We start from the raw sequence: 19,136 nt of genomic DNA, 5'->3' as shown, positions 1-19,136 counted from the left end.
ACAACGCAGTCACAGCACCAGAGAAGCGCTGAGCCTCCTGGACTATTCTCATCAGACCACGGTCAACTGAAGGATACGCGGTACGCCATGCAACTCCTTCCTTTTTGAAAACCGAAGCCGTTTTTACTGTTCAAGTTGCAGCAGAATCGCTGCTGCAAGGCAATAGTTCATGAGATCAGTCCTATTGAGGTATTTCACCTGACATCACAGGGTCACGTGACGCCCCGGTGTCCGCCATTTTGAACGTCAAGCTAGCTAATGTCAACAACAGTAGCTGGTATGTTACTGTAGCAATGTTTACATTCAGTCATTTGGATGACTGTTAAAACCTTTCAGTCTCAAGTTTTTCCTTTACTGGATTTACTAGTTTACTGAGCTAGCACACGCGCTAGCTCCCAGCTTGCCCGAGCGCGCTAGCTCAGTAAACTAGTAAATACAGTAAAGGAAAAACTTGAGGCTGAAAGGTTTTAACAGTCATCCAAATGACTGAACGTAAACATTGCTACAGTAACATACTAGCTATGATGTTGTTGACATTAGCTAGTGCTAACAGCTAGTTGCTAATACACTGCTACAACTACACAGACCCTAATAATACAGTTCTTCATCATTGCCTGGTAACAGCAAATTTATAACGGGCCATGTCTCAACAGACTAAGAAGTTATTTCAATGACATTTAATAACATTTTGTTTATCCTGAGGACCGAAAGTAAATGAAAATGTGAACAAACCTTAGCTGTAATAAGATGGCGACCACCGGCTCCAGGGACGACCCGCTGATGTAGGCATGTTACCCAGCCTGACACAAAATATTTGTAGGTATCCAAACTCTTATACGCTTTCAGATCAATACCCGTGTATGGCGATGGGTTTTTAACGACATAGGTATACAGATCCTGTGGGCCGAAGTCAGGTAAAGACGAGGGCTTCGTGTACTTCCGTACGTCAGTGAACAATCCTGGTGGAAGCAGGTAAACGTCGTTCTCTAAGCCTGCTAACGTCAATTTTTGCAAATACCTCTCCCTCTGCTCGCCCTGTAAATGCCCTACGTCGCTGGATAGTGAAGACGTTTTCTGCATCTCGCTCCTTTTTCTTTTATTTGTCGCCTTCCTCGCATTCAAACTGATTCGAGCCGTGACGTCCAAAATGGCAGCATCACATGACTTGGTCACGTGAGTGAAGTACCTCAATAGCAAGCCCAATAGTTTGCAAAAGCAAAAAAAAAATAATCATTGGTGTATTTCTTGTGCCATTTTTATGACCAATCTTCATTAAAATGATATTAACCACACTTTCTCCGTCCTGTTGTTATTTTTCTCCAAGCAGAGATACTGCATAAAAGGAGCAGGCAACATTCAGTTTCACACAACACCCATCATACGATCGTATATGCAAATTAGATTGTTTGTTTGTTTGTTTGTGTGTGTGAGAGAGAGAAGCTTGTGAAAATTGCATCCTCCACTCTTTCTTGTGCAACACTTCCTCTCTCCGTCTCTTGCACAAAAGGAAAGCAGAGGCTTCGGCGTCTGCTGAGCTTCAGATTTTTGCGCCATGTATACACACACACGCCTGGGAGACACTCCAGGAGGTTTGAGAGCGGAGGTCAAGGAAGCTGAGGCATGTGAAAATATCAGCACACTTGCCAGAAATGTGACCGGCCTTGGCAATATGTAGCGATTCCTTAGCAAAGCATGTGACAGGGGTTACAGCCCTGCAGGTTTTACGCATTTACCCTGCTTTCACACGAGCAACTCAATTTCATCTCATCTCATTATCTCTAGCCGCTTTATCCTGTGCTACAGGGTCGCAGGCAAGCTGGAGCCTATCCCAGCTGACTACGGGCGAAAGGCGGGGTACACCCTGGACAAGTCGCCAGGTCATCACAGGGCTGACACATAGACACAGACAACCATTCACACTCACATTCACACCTACGGTCAATTTAGAGTCACCAGTTAACCTAACCTGCATGTCTTTGGACTGTGGGGGAAACCGGAGCACCCGGAGGAAACCCACGCGGACACGGGGAGAACACGCAAACTCCACACAGAAAGGCCCTCGCCGGCCACGGGGCTCGAACCCGGACCTTCCTGCTGTGAGGCGACAGCGCTAACGACTACACCACCGTGCCACCGATAGATAGATTTATTAAGGTCAGATTACATGCAAGGACAATATACTAAATACATTAAACTAAAACTAAGGATAGCACAACAAAGTGTAAAACACTTATTTCCATTGTGGCCTGAAGAAAAGTTTCAGGATGGCGCTATGTTGACTGTTTAATAATGGAATTAAGTGTATTATCACTAGTAAATTTGTACAAATGGCACCAAGTAGAATAATAAAAAAAAAAAAAAAAAACTTTAAAGTGCATATCATGGGTAAATTCAGGAGCAAGATCAAGGTAATTCTGCTATTTGATATTAAGGTGGCCCGCTTTAGAGCGTTCCTTCTGGACTAGACAGGGCCTGAGTGAGCTACGCAGTCATTAACGGTCTCATTTTCTATGTACGTGCATAACACGGAGCCACGATTTTATAGATAGTGACAAGTCGCAGTACGATGTCTGAACGGAGATTTCCTCAGATCTATGCAAATTAGGTCCAAATCCAAATGACTGACCTTAATGATGGCCCAGAACGATCCTATGGTACATGTGTTCCAACAGTTCTTCACTTCGCCACTCACGGGTTCAGTTCTTATTAAATGTAGTTCTCATTTATTGAGATACTCATTTATTTATTGAGATACTCATTTAGGGTGGCACGGTGGTGTAGTGGTTAGCGCTGTCGCCCCACAGCAAGAAGGTCCGGGTTCGAGCCCCGTGGCCGGCGAGGGCCTTTCTGTGCGGAGTTTGCATGTTCTCCTCGTGTCCGCGTGGGTTTCCTCCGGGTGCTCCGGTTTCCCCCACAGTCCAAAGACATGCAGGTTAGGTTAACTGGTGACTCTAAATTGAGCGTAGGTGTGAATGTGAGTGTGAATGGTTGTCTGTGTCTATGTGTCAGCCCTGTGATGACCTGGCGACTTGTCCAGGGTGTACCCCGCCTTTCACCCGTAGTCAGCTGGGATAGGCTCCAGCTTGCCTGCGACCCTGTAGAACAGGATAAAGCGGCTAGAGATAATGAGATGAGATGAGATACTCATTTACACAGTCCCATTTATTAAGACTGTGCCTTCATATGACCTCTCATGAAATATGTAGCGATATTAGAAAGCTCAGAAAAGAGACTGTAGTTTGTGTGATCCTATGCCCAATATAGTCTCAGACTCCTTTTCTTGGCTGACAGGAGCAGAACCTGATATGGTCATCTGCTTTTGTAGCCCATCCACCTTAAAGTGCATATCACAGGTAAATTCAGGAGCAAGATCAATGTAATTCTCCTATTTTATATTAAACTTTGGTCAAATATCCGTCACGTTTTGCATTTTGTGCAATTTTTTTTTTTACCTTGCGCAATACCAGAAAAATTCAGTTGAAATCAAATCAAGCCATTTGAGGCGAATTGGTCCGCCTCTGAAAAAACTCGGCATTTGGATTTCCCGGCAAACATTGATTTTCGTGACGTCGCGTGCGGGACACCTCCCTCTGAATCCTACGTCAGCGCTGGTTTGTTTATGAGAAAACGACCTGGTGGTTTTCTGCAAATTTCTTCAACGTTATCACGTAATTATTAAAATGGTTAACAGATGTATCGTAGGAGGGTGTAGCAACACCAATCTTGATGGGATTAGTACTCATCGTTTTCCAAAAGACCAGACAATGAGAGAGAAATGGGAGTGCTTGGTCTACACAGGCTGTGCACTGAAACCGTGCAAAGCTCACGCAGCCTGCTGGCGCTTCCACAGGTAACGTCACGAATCTGGCTCCAGATTCCCTTGGGATTTTTCCAGACGCGTTTTGTTATTTTATTTTTTTCTGCTGTAGACAGATGGCCTTGTGCAAAATTACCCTTCTGGATGAGTGTGTAAAGGGACAGACTTTCATATTAAAAACAAAAAGGTCCAGAATATGCACTTTAAGGTTAGAGGTTTCATGCATTCTGAGATGCTTTTCTGCTCAGCACGGCTGTAGAGTGTGATTATTTCAGCTACAGCAGCCATGTTGCCATTTGGATATGCATTATTGGTCACCGTGCACTTTTTAATTCAGGTTTTCGTGCCAAGATAAACACAAGTCAATTTTGTTGGCTCAGACCAAACCCCATGAAAAGCTTCTTGTTTTAAACTCAACATTTTCCAAAACTCCCATTACTACCTGGCTGTTCTTCAAACCCTTATTCCTAAAAATAAGAACCACCACTATCCACAAGACCACACATAAAACGTTCAGCAGGCGGTCTACCTTCATGGACTCAATATAGAGGACGTATTCTCGCAAGACAGGCAGGAAGTCATCACTCATGTCCTCTGTGAGTTCCTCCAGCGCGCTGCAGCAGTTAGCCACGCAGCCTGCCATGCCATCCAGCGGCTCCTGGAGCTCCTGCTCGGAGGAGGCCCATGAGGAGTAGAGTGGCCCGTACTCTCTCAGCTCCACCAGGTACTCTACAGAGAAGCATGCAAGACAGGAACGCTATTTAAACTAGGTTTTATTTTGCATTGTATCGTCTCATTAAAGGAGCAATTTGTCATTTTAGAGCCCTCTGCTGTCCAAGATGCAAACTGCAGTTGGAATTAGAACACTGTCGAAACTTTGCTTTCCCCTAAACTGACTCCAAATGTATATTGTTTCACAGGTTGCCTTTTAAGGAAAGGAGGCAGAGCTGAGCAGTATTGTTCGAGTTTGGAACTCATTTCTGTGACAGAAAGTGTAAACAAAAGCCTGATATAAATCAAATTAGTTATCAGCAACTGTATTTGTGCAATTAATATTCTAAGTAGACTTTTGAATACTTTTGCTATCCTACTGAATTAAATTACCTAGTTTAAAGTGATATTAAAATCGGTCTACACCAGGGGTTTTCCAAGTGTGGGAGAGTGAGGCCCCCCCCCAGAGAGCAAATAAACAACAGTGCCCCCCCCTTACAATTTTTGTTGTTGCTGTACTTAATGTTCCATTCGTATTTTTAAAAAATGGTTGTTGTACACATTTTTATTTTTTAATTTTTCACATTTTAAATTGAGATTGTTGTGGGCTAAAATGTCAGGGGGGGGGGGTCCAAAAAATTGCGATGTGGTGTTTTTTAGGTTTTTGTTGCGATTATATTGCGGGAGGAAGTGAAAGTTGCGAGAAATTGTTGCGATTTTCTCTGTTTGTGATTAAAATTGAGTGATATGTTAAATATTAAGTTATTACTGAAAAACTATTGATTAAAAAAAACAAAAAGACACTGAGAAATGGTCCTATAAACAACTTTACCAATATAAAAGATTACCAGGACTACAAAAATGCAGAAAAATAGGCTTTACTTATCCAAATGCACCTGTTGGTTCAAAAGTTAAAGTGCAGAGAACCTCACAGCACAACATGAAGTTACCTTAAAATATAATATAAATGCCTCAGCTTTCATGTAAAAAACAAACAAACAAACAAAAAAAAAAAACTTAATACTAGTACTGTGTGCAGGCAGTCTCTCCTGAAGACTAAATTAAACAATAATTATAAACTAATAAAATAAATGGCTCAGGCTTCATAGAAGAAAAAAACAATTTGAACAGAATCTCACAGTATGATGCTGAAGCTTCCTAAACAATGGAAAATAAAATACCATTTTGGCAAAAAATGCTGGCATCCATTAATTTCTTGTATTAAGTAAAAAAAAAATAAAGTGCACACAGTCCTTCACTGTAAACATCACACACTTTCAGTAACAGAATTTAAGCCTACATAAACACTGACTCGCACATCATGCAGTGTTGCCAGATACTGCTGACGTTTTCCAGTCCAAAATATGTTCAAAACCTGCCAAAATGCACTTGAAACTGCCCAATCTGGCAACACTGCGGCGCATGCTCCTTCTCTTGAACGTATACACAGAAGTAAGGCGGAAGGTAGTTTGTCGACGTCACCCCAAGACGACGCCAACGATTGGTCAAATTTGCGGGAAAGTTGCGGTGATTGGATATAATTGCAACACCGCCCTGAATTCACGGGGATTGGTTGAATTTGCAAATCGCAACATCCTGGAGGCTCTGTTTTTTTGCTTGGCCCAGGCTCTGTCTCCTCACTCACTGTAGCTTTAGGTACTAAAAATCGATCCATTTTGTCTCTGGTAAAGGCTAGCTGAAGTTCGCTAAATGTCCGCAATAGTAACTTATTCTGGTTTATTTTTCCTCACGTTGCGCCCACCCTGAAGAACTCTGGCGCCCCCCAGGGGTGGCGTGCCCCACACTTTGAAAAGCCCTGGTCTACACAGTACATATGAAAACCTGGCTGGTCCGTTACTCAAAAACTTCTTTTAAAATATTTCACTTTAACATGAGATTTTTAACATCCAGTCCAAAAAAAAAAAAAAAGGGTTAGTGAAATATTTTAAGAGAAGTTTTCGGGTTGAGTGCCTAAAGATAGCACGAACGCATTAATTTTCACTACCTGATGATGATTATGTATTCCTCGTACCCTAGGATCGCTGGGAAGAAAGCGCCCGATGGCATGCCCTCTGATGACTGAAGGCCAATCCTTGAATGGCACACTCGGGAGCACACAGGGAACGGAAATCAGGTCAACAACAAGCGACCCATACTTCTGAGCCTCCTACACGCAGAGTTGAAACTGCGACTCCCAGTACCATCTAGTACTGGCCGTTTCGCCTTTTCTCCATCGCTGTAGGATTTTCTTCCCGCCTGCGCTGCATAGATTTAAAGTGAAGATTGGTGCACGCAAACCAACTCCACTCTTTAGGGCCAAGGGGACACTCCACAGGCTAAGACGGCTGTGGCGACCACAAGGCTGTAGGTTTTACATCAGAGTGTCCTCCTCCTAGCCTCTGGCTCAAAAACCTTCCTCGGAGGCACAAGGACCCAGTTATACTGCTGGTAATTCAGTCGCACCCGTAGCAATCTCAGTTACCCCTTTTCCACCAAATCAGTTCCAGGGCCAGTGCTGGTTCACAACTCGTTCAACTTGCGAACCAGCTGAGAACCAGTTTGCTTTTCCATAGCTCAGGGTGCTAAGGGGAGCCACGTCATTACGTCACTGTATACGTCAGTTACGTCGCTGTGTTTGCATAAACCTTGGCGCGAACATCGAAGCAACAACACAACGGAGAAGAAGCAGCAGCAGCAACAATAATAATGGATGACCGCTGCTTTACTGTATCCATGATATCTCATCGCTTATTTAAAAAAAATGGCACCCTATTGCGGTCTTGCTATTGTTGTTCGTCTTAACAACTCCGCCCCCCCCGCTGATGTAAGCAGTTCTTTCCTCTAGCCCAGCAAAGAGTTGGTGCTACCCTGGAACCGGTTTTTCTGGCCCAGAGCCAGTTCTTTGTCATTGGAAACAGAAAACCCGGTTCCAAACTAAGCACTGGCCCCGAACCATCCCTGGAACTGATTTGGTGGAAAAGGGGTAAGTGAAAACAGGGGCACCACGTGAAGGTGTTGCTATGGGAACAGTAATGTAGGAGAGGCCAACTGTAATGACCTCCTGCCTAGCAGACAGGGGCCACAAAGCGATCACTACACCTAGAAAGGAGAGGTTAAGTATTAAGGTTACACCTTCCTTTAGTGAGTGGGACCTCATTAACCACTAAATTACTTCACTACTTAGTATTGCTATTAATTTAGTTCGCAACGAAACGCTTCGTCATTCTTCTTCTTTCGGCTGCTCATCCGGAGCCACGTTTTTTTCGCTTTGGTCAGGTACCACCCGAACTGATCACATCAGCTTTTCTTTGGCTAATCAGACACAAGGTACGCCACCACTCTTGCCAGAGCAGTTGGGGGTTAGGTGCCTTTCTCAAGGACTTCAGCCAGTCCTGCTGGTCCAGGGAATCGAACCAGCTACCTTTTGGTCCCAAAGCTGCTTCTCTAACCATTAGGCCTTGGCATATTTGATTTAGCATTAGGTTTTGTTTTTTTTTGTTCTTGTTAAAAACACCAGATCCTCTTTCTGACGCAACCCCCTCCAATCTATCCAGGCTTGGGAATGGACCCAAGTATACACTAGCTTGTGCAACCCCCAGCGGCTGGGTATTTTACCAAATCCGCATGCCCTTGAACAGTGGGAGGAAACCAGAGCACGCGAGAGAAACCCATGCAAATGTGGAACATGCAAACTCCACACAGAAAGGCCCAGTCAGCTGTGAGGTTCAAACCCAGAACCTTCTTGCTGTGAGGCGACAGTGCTAACCACTACATCACCCAAAACCACCTTCTTCATTAACATTCTGAAAATTCGAATACCAGTGTTTTCGAATTGGGATCTTAGAAAGAAAGCGGTCGTTGTCGCTCTTACCTGACTGCTCTTTGATGATCCTTTGTGCTATCCTGTCAATGGTGCCCAGCTTCTGCGTGAACATGTCCAGATAGTCGCCCATCGTGGCGAACTCCATCGGCCGCGCTCTCAGCTTGTAGCCACCAGTCACATACTTCACAGACTCGCCCATCTTGGACAGCAGAGCCAGGCCTTGCTTTTTATTCAAATCCTATTACACAAAACGTACCGGACATCCTTTCAAAATCCTTTGTACGTTTTGACTTTACAGATGTAAAAGAGCAACCGTTTCTCTTTCCAGGAGTCTGGTTCTTCTCAAATGTTCTGATAAGCAAGACAATGCCTTTCGTCAAGCTAAATCGACAGAATGTTTAAGTAACAGACAGAAACTTCCAAAGCTTTGATTAAAGACAACCACAAATGTGTGAAGGAAGTGGAAAACATGACCCATGAGAATCCTTGAGAGACCAACAAACAAAGCCGATGTGGTTAAAGTCAAGTCTAACATGGAGTGAAAACTATCCTGTCAAAACACGAATGCAAATAGCTGTCGTCCCGGTGTATCAAGGTTTTTGTTTTGTTTTTTTATTAGTCATTTCTCTGCCAATAAACTTGTACACCAAACAGAGTTATTATGAATTAGAACCTGGGTCTGTACACGTTTCTGGAGGGACGAATGCAGAAAAACTGCTTTCTCAGTCTCGTGGTAGCCACCACGTACACTCACCTTGGTAGACAGGAAAACGTTGAAGTGCTCGTTGAAGGAAAGGACAGGATGATCGGCAACCCGTTTTAGGAACTTATCCAGAGCCTTTCTTCTCGTCTCAACAAATTCCTCTGAAAAACGATCCACTACTCCTTTCATCACAAATTTCTCAGGTAGCGGCTTTAGAGGAAACAATAATGAAAGCGACACAAAAGTTCAAGTCAGTCAAACCCTGAGGTTTTCAACCCCTAGACGCTTAAAATTAATTACCCCATGGAATTAATCATCATCATAATGCTTTATAAAGCATTAGGTGAACATACTCCCAGCTGAAAATAAAAAAAAAAAAGACCCATATTCTGCTATTTGGGTTTTTTGTTGGGTGTATGTACGGTAAATTCCATAAGTGACTAAAATGAAATAAGCTTCAGTTGGGATAACATGCTGTGATGTTCTACCTACTGGAATAAGGTGGGTTGGTTGGCTGTCCTCGAGCTTGCTCCTCAGCCAGTCAAAGTCCTGGTAGCGCCGCCGCACTGAATATTCAGGGAGGTCAAACTCCGTTCTGGTTGTCTACGGATTAAATAAGAACAGACTAAACATTACGGACAGAAAGAGGCTGTGAAATTATTCTTCTCTAATTTACAACCACAAACCGTGAATGGATTTACATGGACACCAACAAGATCCCACCCCCCATCCCAGTTTCAGCCAAATTCCACCCATCAGTCAGGACGAAAGCCTGTCCTATCTGCCGACATGAGCTCACAGACACGCCTACGATTGCCGAGTGTTGCTGTGATTGACAGGGGACAGTGTGAGTATGCCACCCAGAGAGCATGTCCAACTTTGCCGTTTTAAACTCCCGCCCACAGATAGTTGCGGTTACATCATGAGCCCAGGACAACAGGGTGAAAGTTTTTCTATTGTGCCACTAGGGAGCCCCAAGATGACCCCCAATTCTATTGTCATGCACGGTCAGAAATAAGGAGTACAGTAAGAGTCCATTTCTGTACCCCATGGTACAATCTACACTCATGTACACTACCGTTCGAAAGTTTGGGGTCACTTTGAAATGTCCTTATTTTTGAAAGAAAAGCAGCGTTCTTTTCAATGAAGATCACTTTAAACTAATCAGAAATCCACTCTATACATTGCTAATGTGGTAAATGACTATTCTAGCTGCAAATGTCTGGTTTTTGGTGCAATATCTCCATAGGTGTAGAGGCCCATTTCCAGCAACTCTCACTCCAGTGTTCTAATGGTACAATGTGTTTGCTCATTGCCTCAGAAGGCTAATGGATGATTAGAAAACCCTTGTACAATCATGTTAGCACAGCTGAAAACAGTTGAGCTCTTTAGAGAAGCTAGAAAACTGACCTTCCTTTGAGCAGATTGAGTTTCTGGACCATCACATTTGTGGGGTCGATTAAATGCTCAAAATGGCCAGAAAAATGTCTTGACTATATTTTCTATTCATTTTACAACTTATGCTGGGAAATAAAAGTGTGACTTTTCATGGAAAACACAAAATTGTCTGGGTGACCCCAAACTTTTGAACGGTAGTGGACTTCAAGGCAACTGTGTGTACCTTTTTGGGTCAAAAAAAGGTACATGTTCCCAATCAGGATATAAAAACGGTACAAATAAGTACCTTAGAGGGTCCCAGTGACAAGCCAGCGTACCCCTATAGGTACAAAGATGCACTGTTTTCTGAGTGTGTGTAAACACTGTACAGTATCAAACGTTGGATTATTGAAATTTTGAGAAATGGATTTACTTCCCTTTAAAGCACCTTTATACAAGTAAGCAAATCAGTCAGTCATTTAACCAACCATCCATCCACCACAGCTTATCCTGTACAGGGTCACGGGCAAGCTGGAGCCTATCCCAGCTGACTTTGGGCGAGACGCGGGGTACACCCTGGATAAGTTGCCAAATCAACACAGGATGGACACAGACAAAACCATTTCACACCTACGGTCAATTTAGAGCCACCAGTTAGCCTAACCTGCATGTCTTTGGATTGTGGGGGAAACCGGAGGAAACCCATGCAGACACGGGGAGAACATGCAAACTCCAACCCCCATCAACCACTGGGCTCAAACCCAGAACCTTCTTGTTGTGAGGCGACAGTGCTAACCACTACACCACCGTGCCGCCCTTGTACGTCATTTATTTAAAAAGAAATCTGATTACTGTCTGTCGACCCTACCCAAGTGTGGTCCTTACTTGGGTATTCATAAGGAATGAAATATGACCAGGTTGAGGTTCTAGGCAGAATAATTCACAGTGAGATATGCTGCAAAACAGAGTTTCAGTCTGATTCTTCTTCTTTTTGCATCTTCTCTTAAGCAGATAGGGTGAAGGGCCTTGCCCAAGGGCTCAACAGTGGCAACCTGGTGGACGTTTCAACCGGATTCTGAAGCATTTTATTCCTCTTATACCACAATTTGCCACTGAAGATTATTATATCCCCTCATCAAAAATATAAAAAAATTCCCATGCAGTGATTGCCCACGAATGAATCACGTGACCCAAAATAGTTCCACCATTGATTAAGCAACGTCTCTCGTGACATCAAAAATTTTTTTAAAAGTGGATACAGTGAGTCATGGTATATCCTGGATATACCATGAACTGACGTCACAATTTCAAGCTATACAGCCCACTCGGGTCACAGCTGTGGCTCCGCAAGCATTTTTGTGTGTGTAGATATACGGATCATGATCAAGCCGAGAGAGGCAGGCGATAGTGTGCTATGTTGCACATGTGCGGGTCGAAGGTCGATCCTACGTAAAACAACAAACATGGCTGCCTCAAGTGAGATTATGCCGAGATTCACCATGTCCGAAATTGCTCACTCATTCACTACTCCCTATATAAGGAATTACTACATAGTGAGCTCATTGGTAAGATGAAAAAACGCTTTCGGACACTAGTCCGTCGTGCTGGTATTTACGTCATTACTGTTGCACAATTAAAACGTGCTAGATCAGCCGGCTGGTAGTTTTCAAAATAATAAATACATATTACACCAAGCGTATTTCCGACAATCAATACAAAAAAGTACTGCATCTTTCAGTTTCTTTTTAAATCAAGGCGGAATACTTTCTTCTTCGCCACTGCCTTTTTATTAAATCAAATTTGAAACTTTTAATTTGATTTCTTAAGATACTTTGAGTGCACTATATAAGGGTGTAGTCATCCTCACTATCGTTTCAGACAGCACTACAAAATGGCATCCTCACAATATAGTGAATAGGGAGCAATTTAAGACACAGGGTCAATCTTAACACTTAGTTTGGAATTTTTTGAGGAAGGATCTCATCTCATCTCTAGCCGCTTTATCCTGTTCTACAGGGTTGCAGGCAAGCTGGAGCCTATCCCAGCTGACTACGGGCGAAAGGCGGGGTACACCCTGGACAAGTCGCCAGGTCATCACAGGGCTGACACATAGACACAGACAACCATTCACACTCACATTCACACCTATGGTCAATTTAGAGCCACCAGTTAACCTAACCTGCATGTCTTTGGACTGTGGGGGAAACCGGAGCACCCGGAGGAAACCCACACGGACACGGGGAGAACATGCAAACTCCACACAGAAAGGCCTTCGCCGGCCACGGGGCTCGAACCCGGACCTTCTTGCTGTGAGGCGACAGTGCTAACCACTATACCACCGTGCTTTGAGGAAGGATATAAAATCTAATATACACTACCGTTCAAAAGTTTGGGGTCACCCAGACAATTTTGTGTTTTCCATGAAAAGTCACACTTTTATTTACCACCATAAGTTGTAAAATGAATAGAAAATATAGTCAAGACATTTTTCTGGCCATTTTGAGCATTTAATCGACCCCACAAATGTGATGCTCCAGAAACTCAATCTGCTCAAAGGAAGGTCAGTTTTATAGCTTCTCTAAAGAGCTCAACTGTTTTCAGCTGTGCTAACATGATTGTACAAGGGTTTTCTAATCATCCATTAGCCTTCTGAGGCAATGAGCAAACACATTGTACCATTAGAACACTGGAGTGAGAGTTGCTGGAAATGGGCCTCTATACACCTATGGAGATATTGCACCAAAAACCAGACATTTGCAGCTAGAATAGTCATTTACCACATTAGCAATGTATAGAGTGGATTTCTGATTAGTTTAAAGTGATCTTCATTGAAAAGAACAGTGCTTTTCTTTCAAAAATAAGGACATTTCAAAGTGACCCCAAACTTTTGAACGGTAGTAGGTGAGGTGACTGGCATAGTACTAGTTTCTGAAGGGTGCAGCCAGTTGCCTCAGAGAATCCATAATTTCAACCGGAACCTTTCAGTGCACGGTATATTTGATTATCAATTTAAAATAGTGCTGTCAAAAACGTCACGTTATTATCGCGTTAACTTGACTCAATTTTAACGGCGATAATTTTTTTAAATCGCAAGATTAATGCTCTGTGACATGTAGGTTTTTCATAAGCTTTTGAAACTGCCAGGAACTTGGAACAGGAGACTTTGCTTAGAAAAACGATAGCAGCTAGACTGTAATGCCACGCCCCGCACAGCCAGAGTCCTCTGCCCTCCCCCCAAAGAACCAGCACGGGCAGGGCGCGCTAGCCCCGCGCCTCGTGACGAAGAGCCACGGTGCTCGGCTTAGGTTTCGTTTTCCCATCGGCGCCTCCAGCCCGACTTTGCAGTGGCTGTGACAAGACGTGTTATGCTCTGCAATTTATAAAAAAATAAAAAAAAAACCCACACATTGGTACAAAGCAAGCCCATTCACTTTTTTATGCTGATAAGAGAATTACAATGGTTTTTCATGTGACAAAAATGTGCGATTAAATTGCGATTAATCGCAAGTTAACTATGACAGTCGAAACATTAGTCGCGATTAAATATTTTAAGTCGCTTGACAGCACTAATTTAAAAACAAACTTCATCAGCTGACCCTTACATTTAACGCTAGGGAATGTAGTTAGTCATCCCCTTCTATTTAAAAAAAAAAAAAAAAAAAAAATCCCTTACTGACCATTACATCGTGCTGACCGGGGAGACTCATTCCACAACTGTGAAATACATCTCTCCCTCCAGAAATTTTCACCATATACTGTCAACGTATACAGTATATTATTCTTTTCAACCTGTAACCGCAGCTTTAAAGTTGCTGAATGCTGAAAACGTGCGTCGGTCAGGGTTTGATGTCAGGTTTAAGAGATGCTTCAAACCGGTTTCTAAATTCCTTTACGAAAGCAGAAGGACTCAAGAGCTCCAAGTGGTTAGATTAATAATCTGTAATGGAGATGTAATACAGCAGTTATCTATTAACCATGGCACTATTTCCAGGAAAGATTCCTGTCCCCTAGAACAGAAAACAAACAAATCATCCAGGGAAGAGGAATTCGCTGCTAATAGTTTGCCAGTTGGAGCGGTTTCATTTCTCTTCCTCAAATTACCAACATGATGAAAATAATAAAAAGTGGTCCAAGCACCAGGATCTATAATTGGAAGCATATTCCAGAGTTTATCATCTGGTTGATGTGATATTTCATATAGGAGTTAAACTGGAACCACTGTTTTCTTTTCAGTACGTGGAAATCCTTACAGCTGGCAGAGGACCTGTTGTTACATTTCAAATTAGCGCCTGCCTGTCGGGCAGGTCATACGGTTTGTCTCATCTGAGTGACAAAGTGAAAAGAAGGTCAAGCGAGAACTTGTTTCAGTGAGCACGATTTCACATCCTATTGAGAAAGCTGTAGAAAGAAAAAAAAAAAAAAAACTACCATCGATAACTGTCCATTTTATTAGGAACACCCATCCACCTGCTGGTTTACGCGGTTCTCTAACCAGCCGATCCCTTGACAGCAGCACGATGCATCAAACCATGCAGATACAAATCAACAGCTTCAGTTAATGTTCACTTCAAACATCAGAATGGGAAAAATTACCGCGATCTCAAAGTGTGACTTTCACTGTGGCATGGGTGTTGGTTTGAATATTTCAGAAACTACCCCCCCCCCCCCCAAAAAAGGCTTTGAGCTGACTGAGTGACAGTTCTGTGGGTGGGGACAAACGCCCTGTTGATGACAGATCAAATCAAACTGCCAGGAAGGATATAGTGACTTATATAATCACTCTTTACAACCGTGGTGAGCAGAAAAGCATCTCGGCATACAACAGCAGAACACCACACTGGGTTCCAGTCCTGCAGCCAAGAAGAGGGACCTGAGACTCAAGAACAAGTTCCTATTAAAGTGGCCAGCGAGTGCAGAATGAAACTGAATATTACTAATGGTAAACAGACTTTTTTTTAAAAAGAATAAATAAATAAAATTTTAAAACATGCCATCATCGTTATATTCTTTATTCAATCCATCAAAGACAACAGACTTAAATTGATTCATTTAGACCCAATTATCGAGGTCACATTTGTCCCACTGACCTTAGTAGACACTCTGTATGTAATGTATGTCTCCATGGCAGATACGTGTTTCTTTGGATCGTCCACGGTCACAAAGAGATCCCGCGTCTCGCCATCCAGGTCATCGTCCAGTTGTAAGCGATTTAGCAGAGAGGATGAAGATGCCGGGCTGGATGTGTCCACTGCATTGCCGTTGGGGAGACTCAAATCCTAAAATATAGCAAAAATTGTGATTAAGTATCAGATACTCAGAACATGAACAGACATGACCTATAATAAGTATATATATGGGCTGTAACGATACACCCAACTCACGATTCGAATCGCGATTTTTTGACCCACGATTCGATACGCCCACGATTTTTTTTTAATGTTTTTTTAAAGTAGTAAATTTGACTTAACATTTACTTACATTAACTATTTAATAACAAATAATTCAGACCACTGCAGAGAATGAGTAATATGTATGCAAAAATGAACAAATGTATATCCAAAGACTCTTTTATTTCTCAAAATAATACTGTTGAGCCGGAAGCTCTGTTTTTTTTGGTTCTGAAAAAGTCATTTTTCCAAATCGTGTAAATCCGTTAAGATTTTTTTTTTTTGGGGGGGGGGGGGGCTCTCTCACTGTCACTCTCATAGGGCCAATGATTTTCTGTGATCGCGGAAAACAGATGGAAATTACGGAATTTTTATAGTGAAACATTGCTCGCGTGTCAAAATGTAACTGCCGCAGAAGGCTTCCGCCCAAGCAGACATGCCTTCAGTGTTGCCAGATATTGCTAACGTTTTCCACCCCAAAATATATTCAAAACCAGCCAAAAAGCACCTAAACCTGCCCAATCTGGCAACACTGCATGCCTTTCCGGTCAAGTGATTGTGATTGGCTTGTGGCACACCTAGCCAGCCAATGAGCTGCTTGTTTACAGATTCGCTCCCCGCGTCGCAACCAGTGGCGAGTGTGGACGTTGCGTGACTCGCAGAAGATTGTCGCAGGTCAGCGAAAAAACGACTTACTAATAGATATAAAAAAATAAAAGTAATTTAAGTAAGTTTAAAATGCAATTTAAATAAAAAGTATTCATAAATTGAAGTTTGGAAGCGCCTCTGTTTTTGGGCTGAGGAGAAGTTTGAAAGGGTGTACTGCGATTCTGCCTTCTTGTATCGCGATACGGATCGTGGCTCTGCGTATCGCGATTTCGATACGCATATCGTTACAGCCCTTATATTTTTTTTTTTAATAAAAAAATGCTTGGAAAGTAGGAAAGGTGTGCGATTACCCCAGATTTTTTTTAAACACATTTCCTGGTATTGAGAAAAGAATAAAAATTCCACTCAAAACCCTTCCTTCTCTGGATGATCTCACGAGATTTGTACATTGCTGTAACTCAAAGACTGTCTACTTATTTCCAGACACTTACTCACAATATGTTCATAGCCATTACACGTACTGATCCGATACAAGACTGAAATTCTGAATCAGATTGGATTTTATGAAACCATCCAGTGATACCAAGTGTGTGTGTGTGTGTGTGTGTGTGTATATATATATATAAAAAAAAAAAATGTCATTATAATTCAACACAAGGCTGAAGGTCGGACAAAAACAGTTTCTCCTGAGTCAGGGTGCTACACATATCAGCATGGCTTTCCCCAAAGCGCAGATACACAGCGCTAAGCTGCACTGCGCGACATTGGAGTTGCGTTGTCACTTGCGCGCACACCCCCCCCCCAAAAAAAAACCCCACACAAATTGAACAATGCAGAGTACTTTCCACACCTAAATATCTCCTATCCCCCTCTGAAAACGAGTGATAACTACAGTATAGAAATGGGAAGATATTGTTATCTATAGGTCTAGACCATCCTTGTACTCAACCCAGAAGTGAAAATAAAGGGTTTCGCTGCATGCACCAATTGCTATTCGCAACCATACATAAAGCCAGGTTCTAGGCGCTGGTCAATAGATGGCGCTGTGGCGTGATTCAACCTCGATTCTGTTCCTGGCATTCTGGAATTGGAAAATAAAAAGGCTGTTCAATACTACGCATTTTTTGTTGTGCAATAAGATTAAATATTTCTCCGAACTAACCGTTTCCAATGTTTTAACCCATTGACGCCTGAAACGCCTGCAGAAAAACGTCTGCAAATGCCTAAGCCAGTTTTTAGAAAAGGTCCCCATCTGCCTGAGGGTTTTCTGAAATAAAAATAATTAATTGAAAACGCCTATGAAAAATTCAATATATCAGCCTCTGAAGCACATAAAGACATGAAATAAGTTGCATTTAAAAGATAAAATTCTCTGCTTTTATTGGATCATGCTCATTCAGCATTAACACTAACATTTTTATTAAAAAAAAAAAACAAATCTGGCATGCGTCTTGAAAATAATGACAAATCAACAATGCTGTGTTATGCAGCAACCAGCATTTGGGGCAATGTTGCGTTATGCAACAACCGGCACTAGGGGCAATGTTGCATGACGCAGCATCCGGCGTCAATGGGTTAATCATGTTGAATTGTGCCGAAATCAGCCCTAGATGCCACCAGAACGCACCATCTGAGGTCTTCAGTTTCAAAGTTTTCCGGGGGAGCATGCCCCCAGACCCCCAGCAGCCCACTCAACAGACCCCAAAGGGTTAAAGTTGGGCTCTGCATCAGTAGCACCACTTTGATTTTTTTTCCCCTTTCTTTCTTCTGGGGAAAGACCTGGAGAATATTATGGATTGCCTGTGGTCAAATCCCTAAATTCCTTGCAATCAATCATACACTGAGAAATGTTATTCTTAAACTGTTGGACTATTCACCCATACAGTTTTTCACAAAAGTGGTGAACCCTTCCGCCATGATAAATAATTGGTCCAAAAGCATACGTCAGGTTATACGGTTTCCCCGTATTTTGTACGGGAAAATGCAATATTTTTTGGCTAATACGGCATACACTGATTTTCATACAGGAAAGTTACGTTTTGTGGGGGTGTCGTGGCTCAGGTGGATAAGGCGCCATACCATAAATCCGGGGACCCGGGTTCAATTCCGGCCCGAAGTCATTTCCCGATCCCTCCCCGTCTCTCTCTCCCGCTCATTTCCGGTCTACACTGTCCTATCCAATAAAGGTGCAAAAAGCCCCCCCCAAAAAAATCTTTTTTTTTTTTTAAAGTTACGTTTTGTATCAGAGATTTTTTCCATTACTCCGAGAAAATTCTCTTAGCATCCACATTTATTTTTTCAAAACACGCATGCCGAACAAAACGAACCATTTTCGATTTGTGGTTTTATAGTTGCACGTGGTTTTCTCGGTCATTTAAGTATATCGGCTTGGACTGCCCAGACTTCTGTGGCAGCTGCAGAAGTTATGTTCTGCCAATTTCTCATGGAACACAACAATATCCCCCTGACTGTGACTGATCATTTTTCGCAGCTAGCAAAAAAAAAAAAAACGTTTCCTGATTCAAAGACTGTACAGGTAAGCATTTGTTTTTTTTGTTTTTTTTTTTTTAAAGTTTTTACTGTTTGCACGTAGGAAAGCTTCCTCCATTATGATAAATTTAGGGAGGAGATACTGGGAGTTGGTGTTCATACAACAGCAACTGTAGTTAGCCAGCGATTCCTGGTTTCGCTTCTCTAAACATTTTAATT

At 42.6% G+C, this 19,136-nt stretch overlaps 1 protein-coding gene across 2 annotated transcripts in view; it reads right to left on the bottom strand.

Annotated features, from left to right (window-relative positions):
- snx30 (sorting nexin family member 30) overlaps window positions 1–19,136 on the bottom strand; it is a 66,262-nt gene that overhangs the window by 9,355 nt on the left and 37,771 nt on the right. For both annotated transcript variants that reach the window (XM_060909261.1, XM_060909262.1), the window contains exons 2-6: window positions 15,519–15,707; window positions 9,547–9,657; window positions 9,106–9,264; window positions 8,400–8,589; window positions 4,347–4,546 (exon numbers count right to left, since the gene is read on the bottom strand). In XM_060909261.1, coding sequence (XP_060765244.1) covers window positions 4,347–4,546; window positions 8,400–8,589; window positions 9,106–9,264; window positions 9,547–9,657; window positions 15,519–15,707 — 849 coding nt within the window. The remainder of the gene's footprint in view (window positions 1–4,346; window positions 4,547–8,399; window positions 8,590–9,105; window positions 9,265–9,546; window positions 9,658–15,518; window positions 15,708–19,136) is intronic.

Source organism: Neoarius graeffei, chromosome 25, assembly GCF_027579695.1.
Source record: "Neoarius graeffei isolate fNeoGra1 chromosome 25, fNeoGra1.pri, whole genome shotgun sequence".
NCBI lineage: Eukaryota > Metazoa > Chordata > Actinopteri > Siluriformes > Ariidae > Neoarius > Neoarius graeffei.
This window is presented reverse-complemented; position numbering and strand designations above follow the sequence as displayed.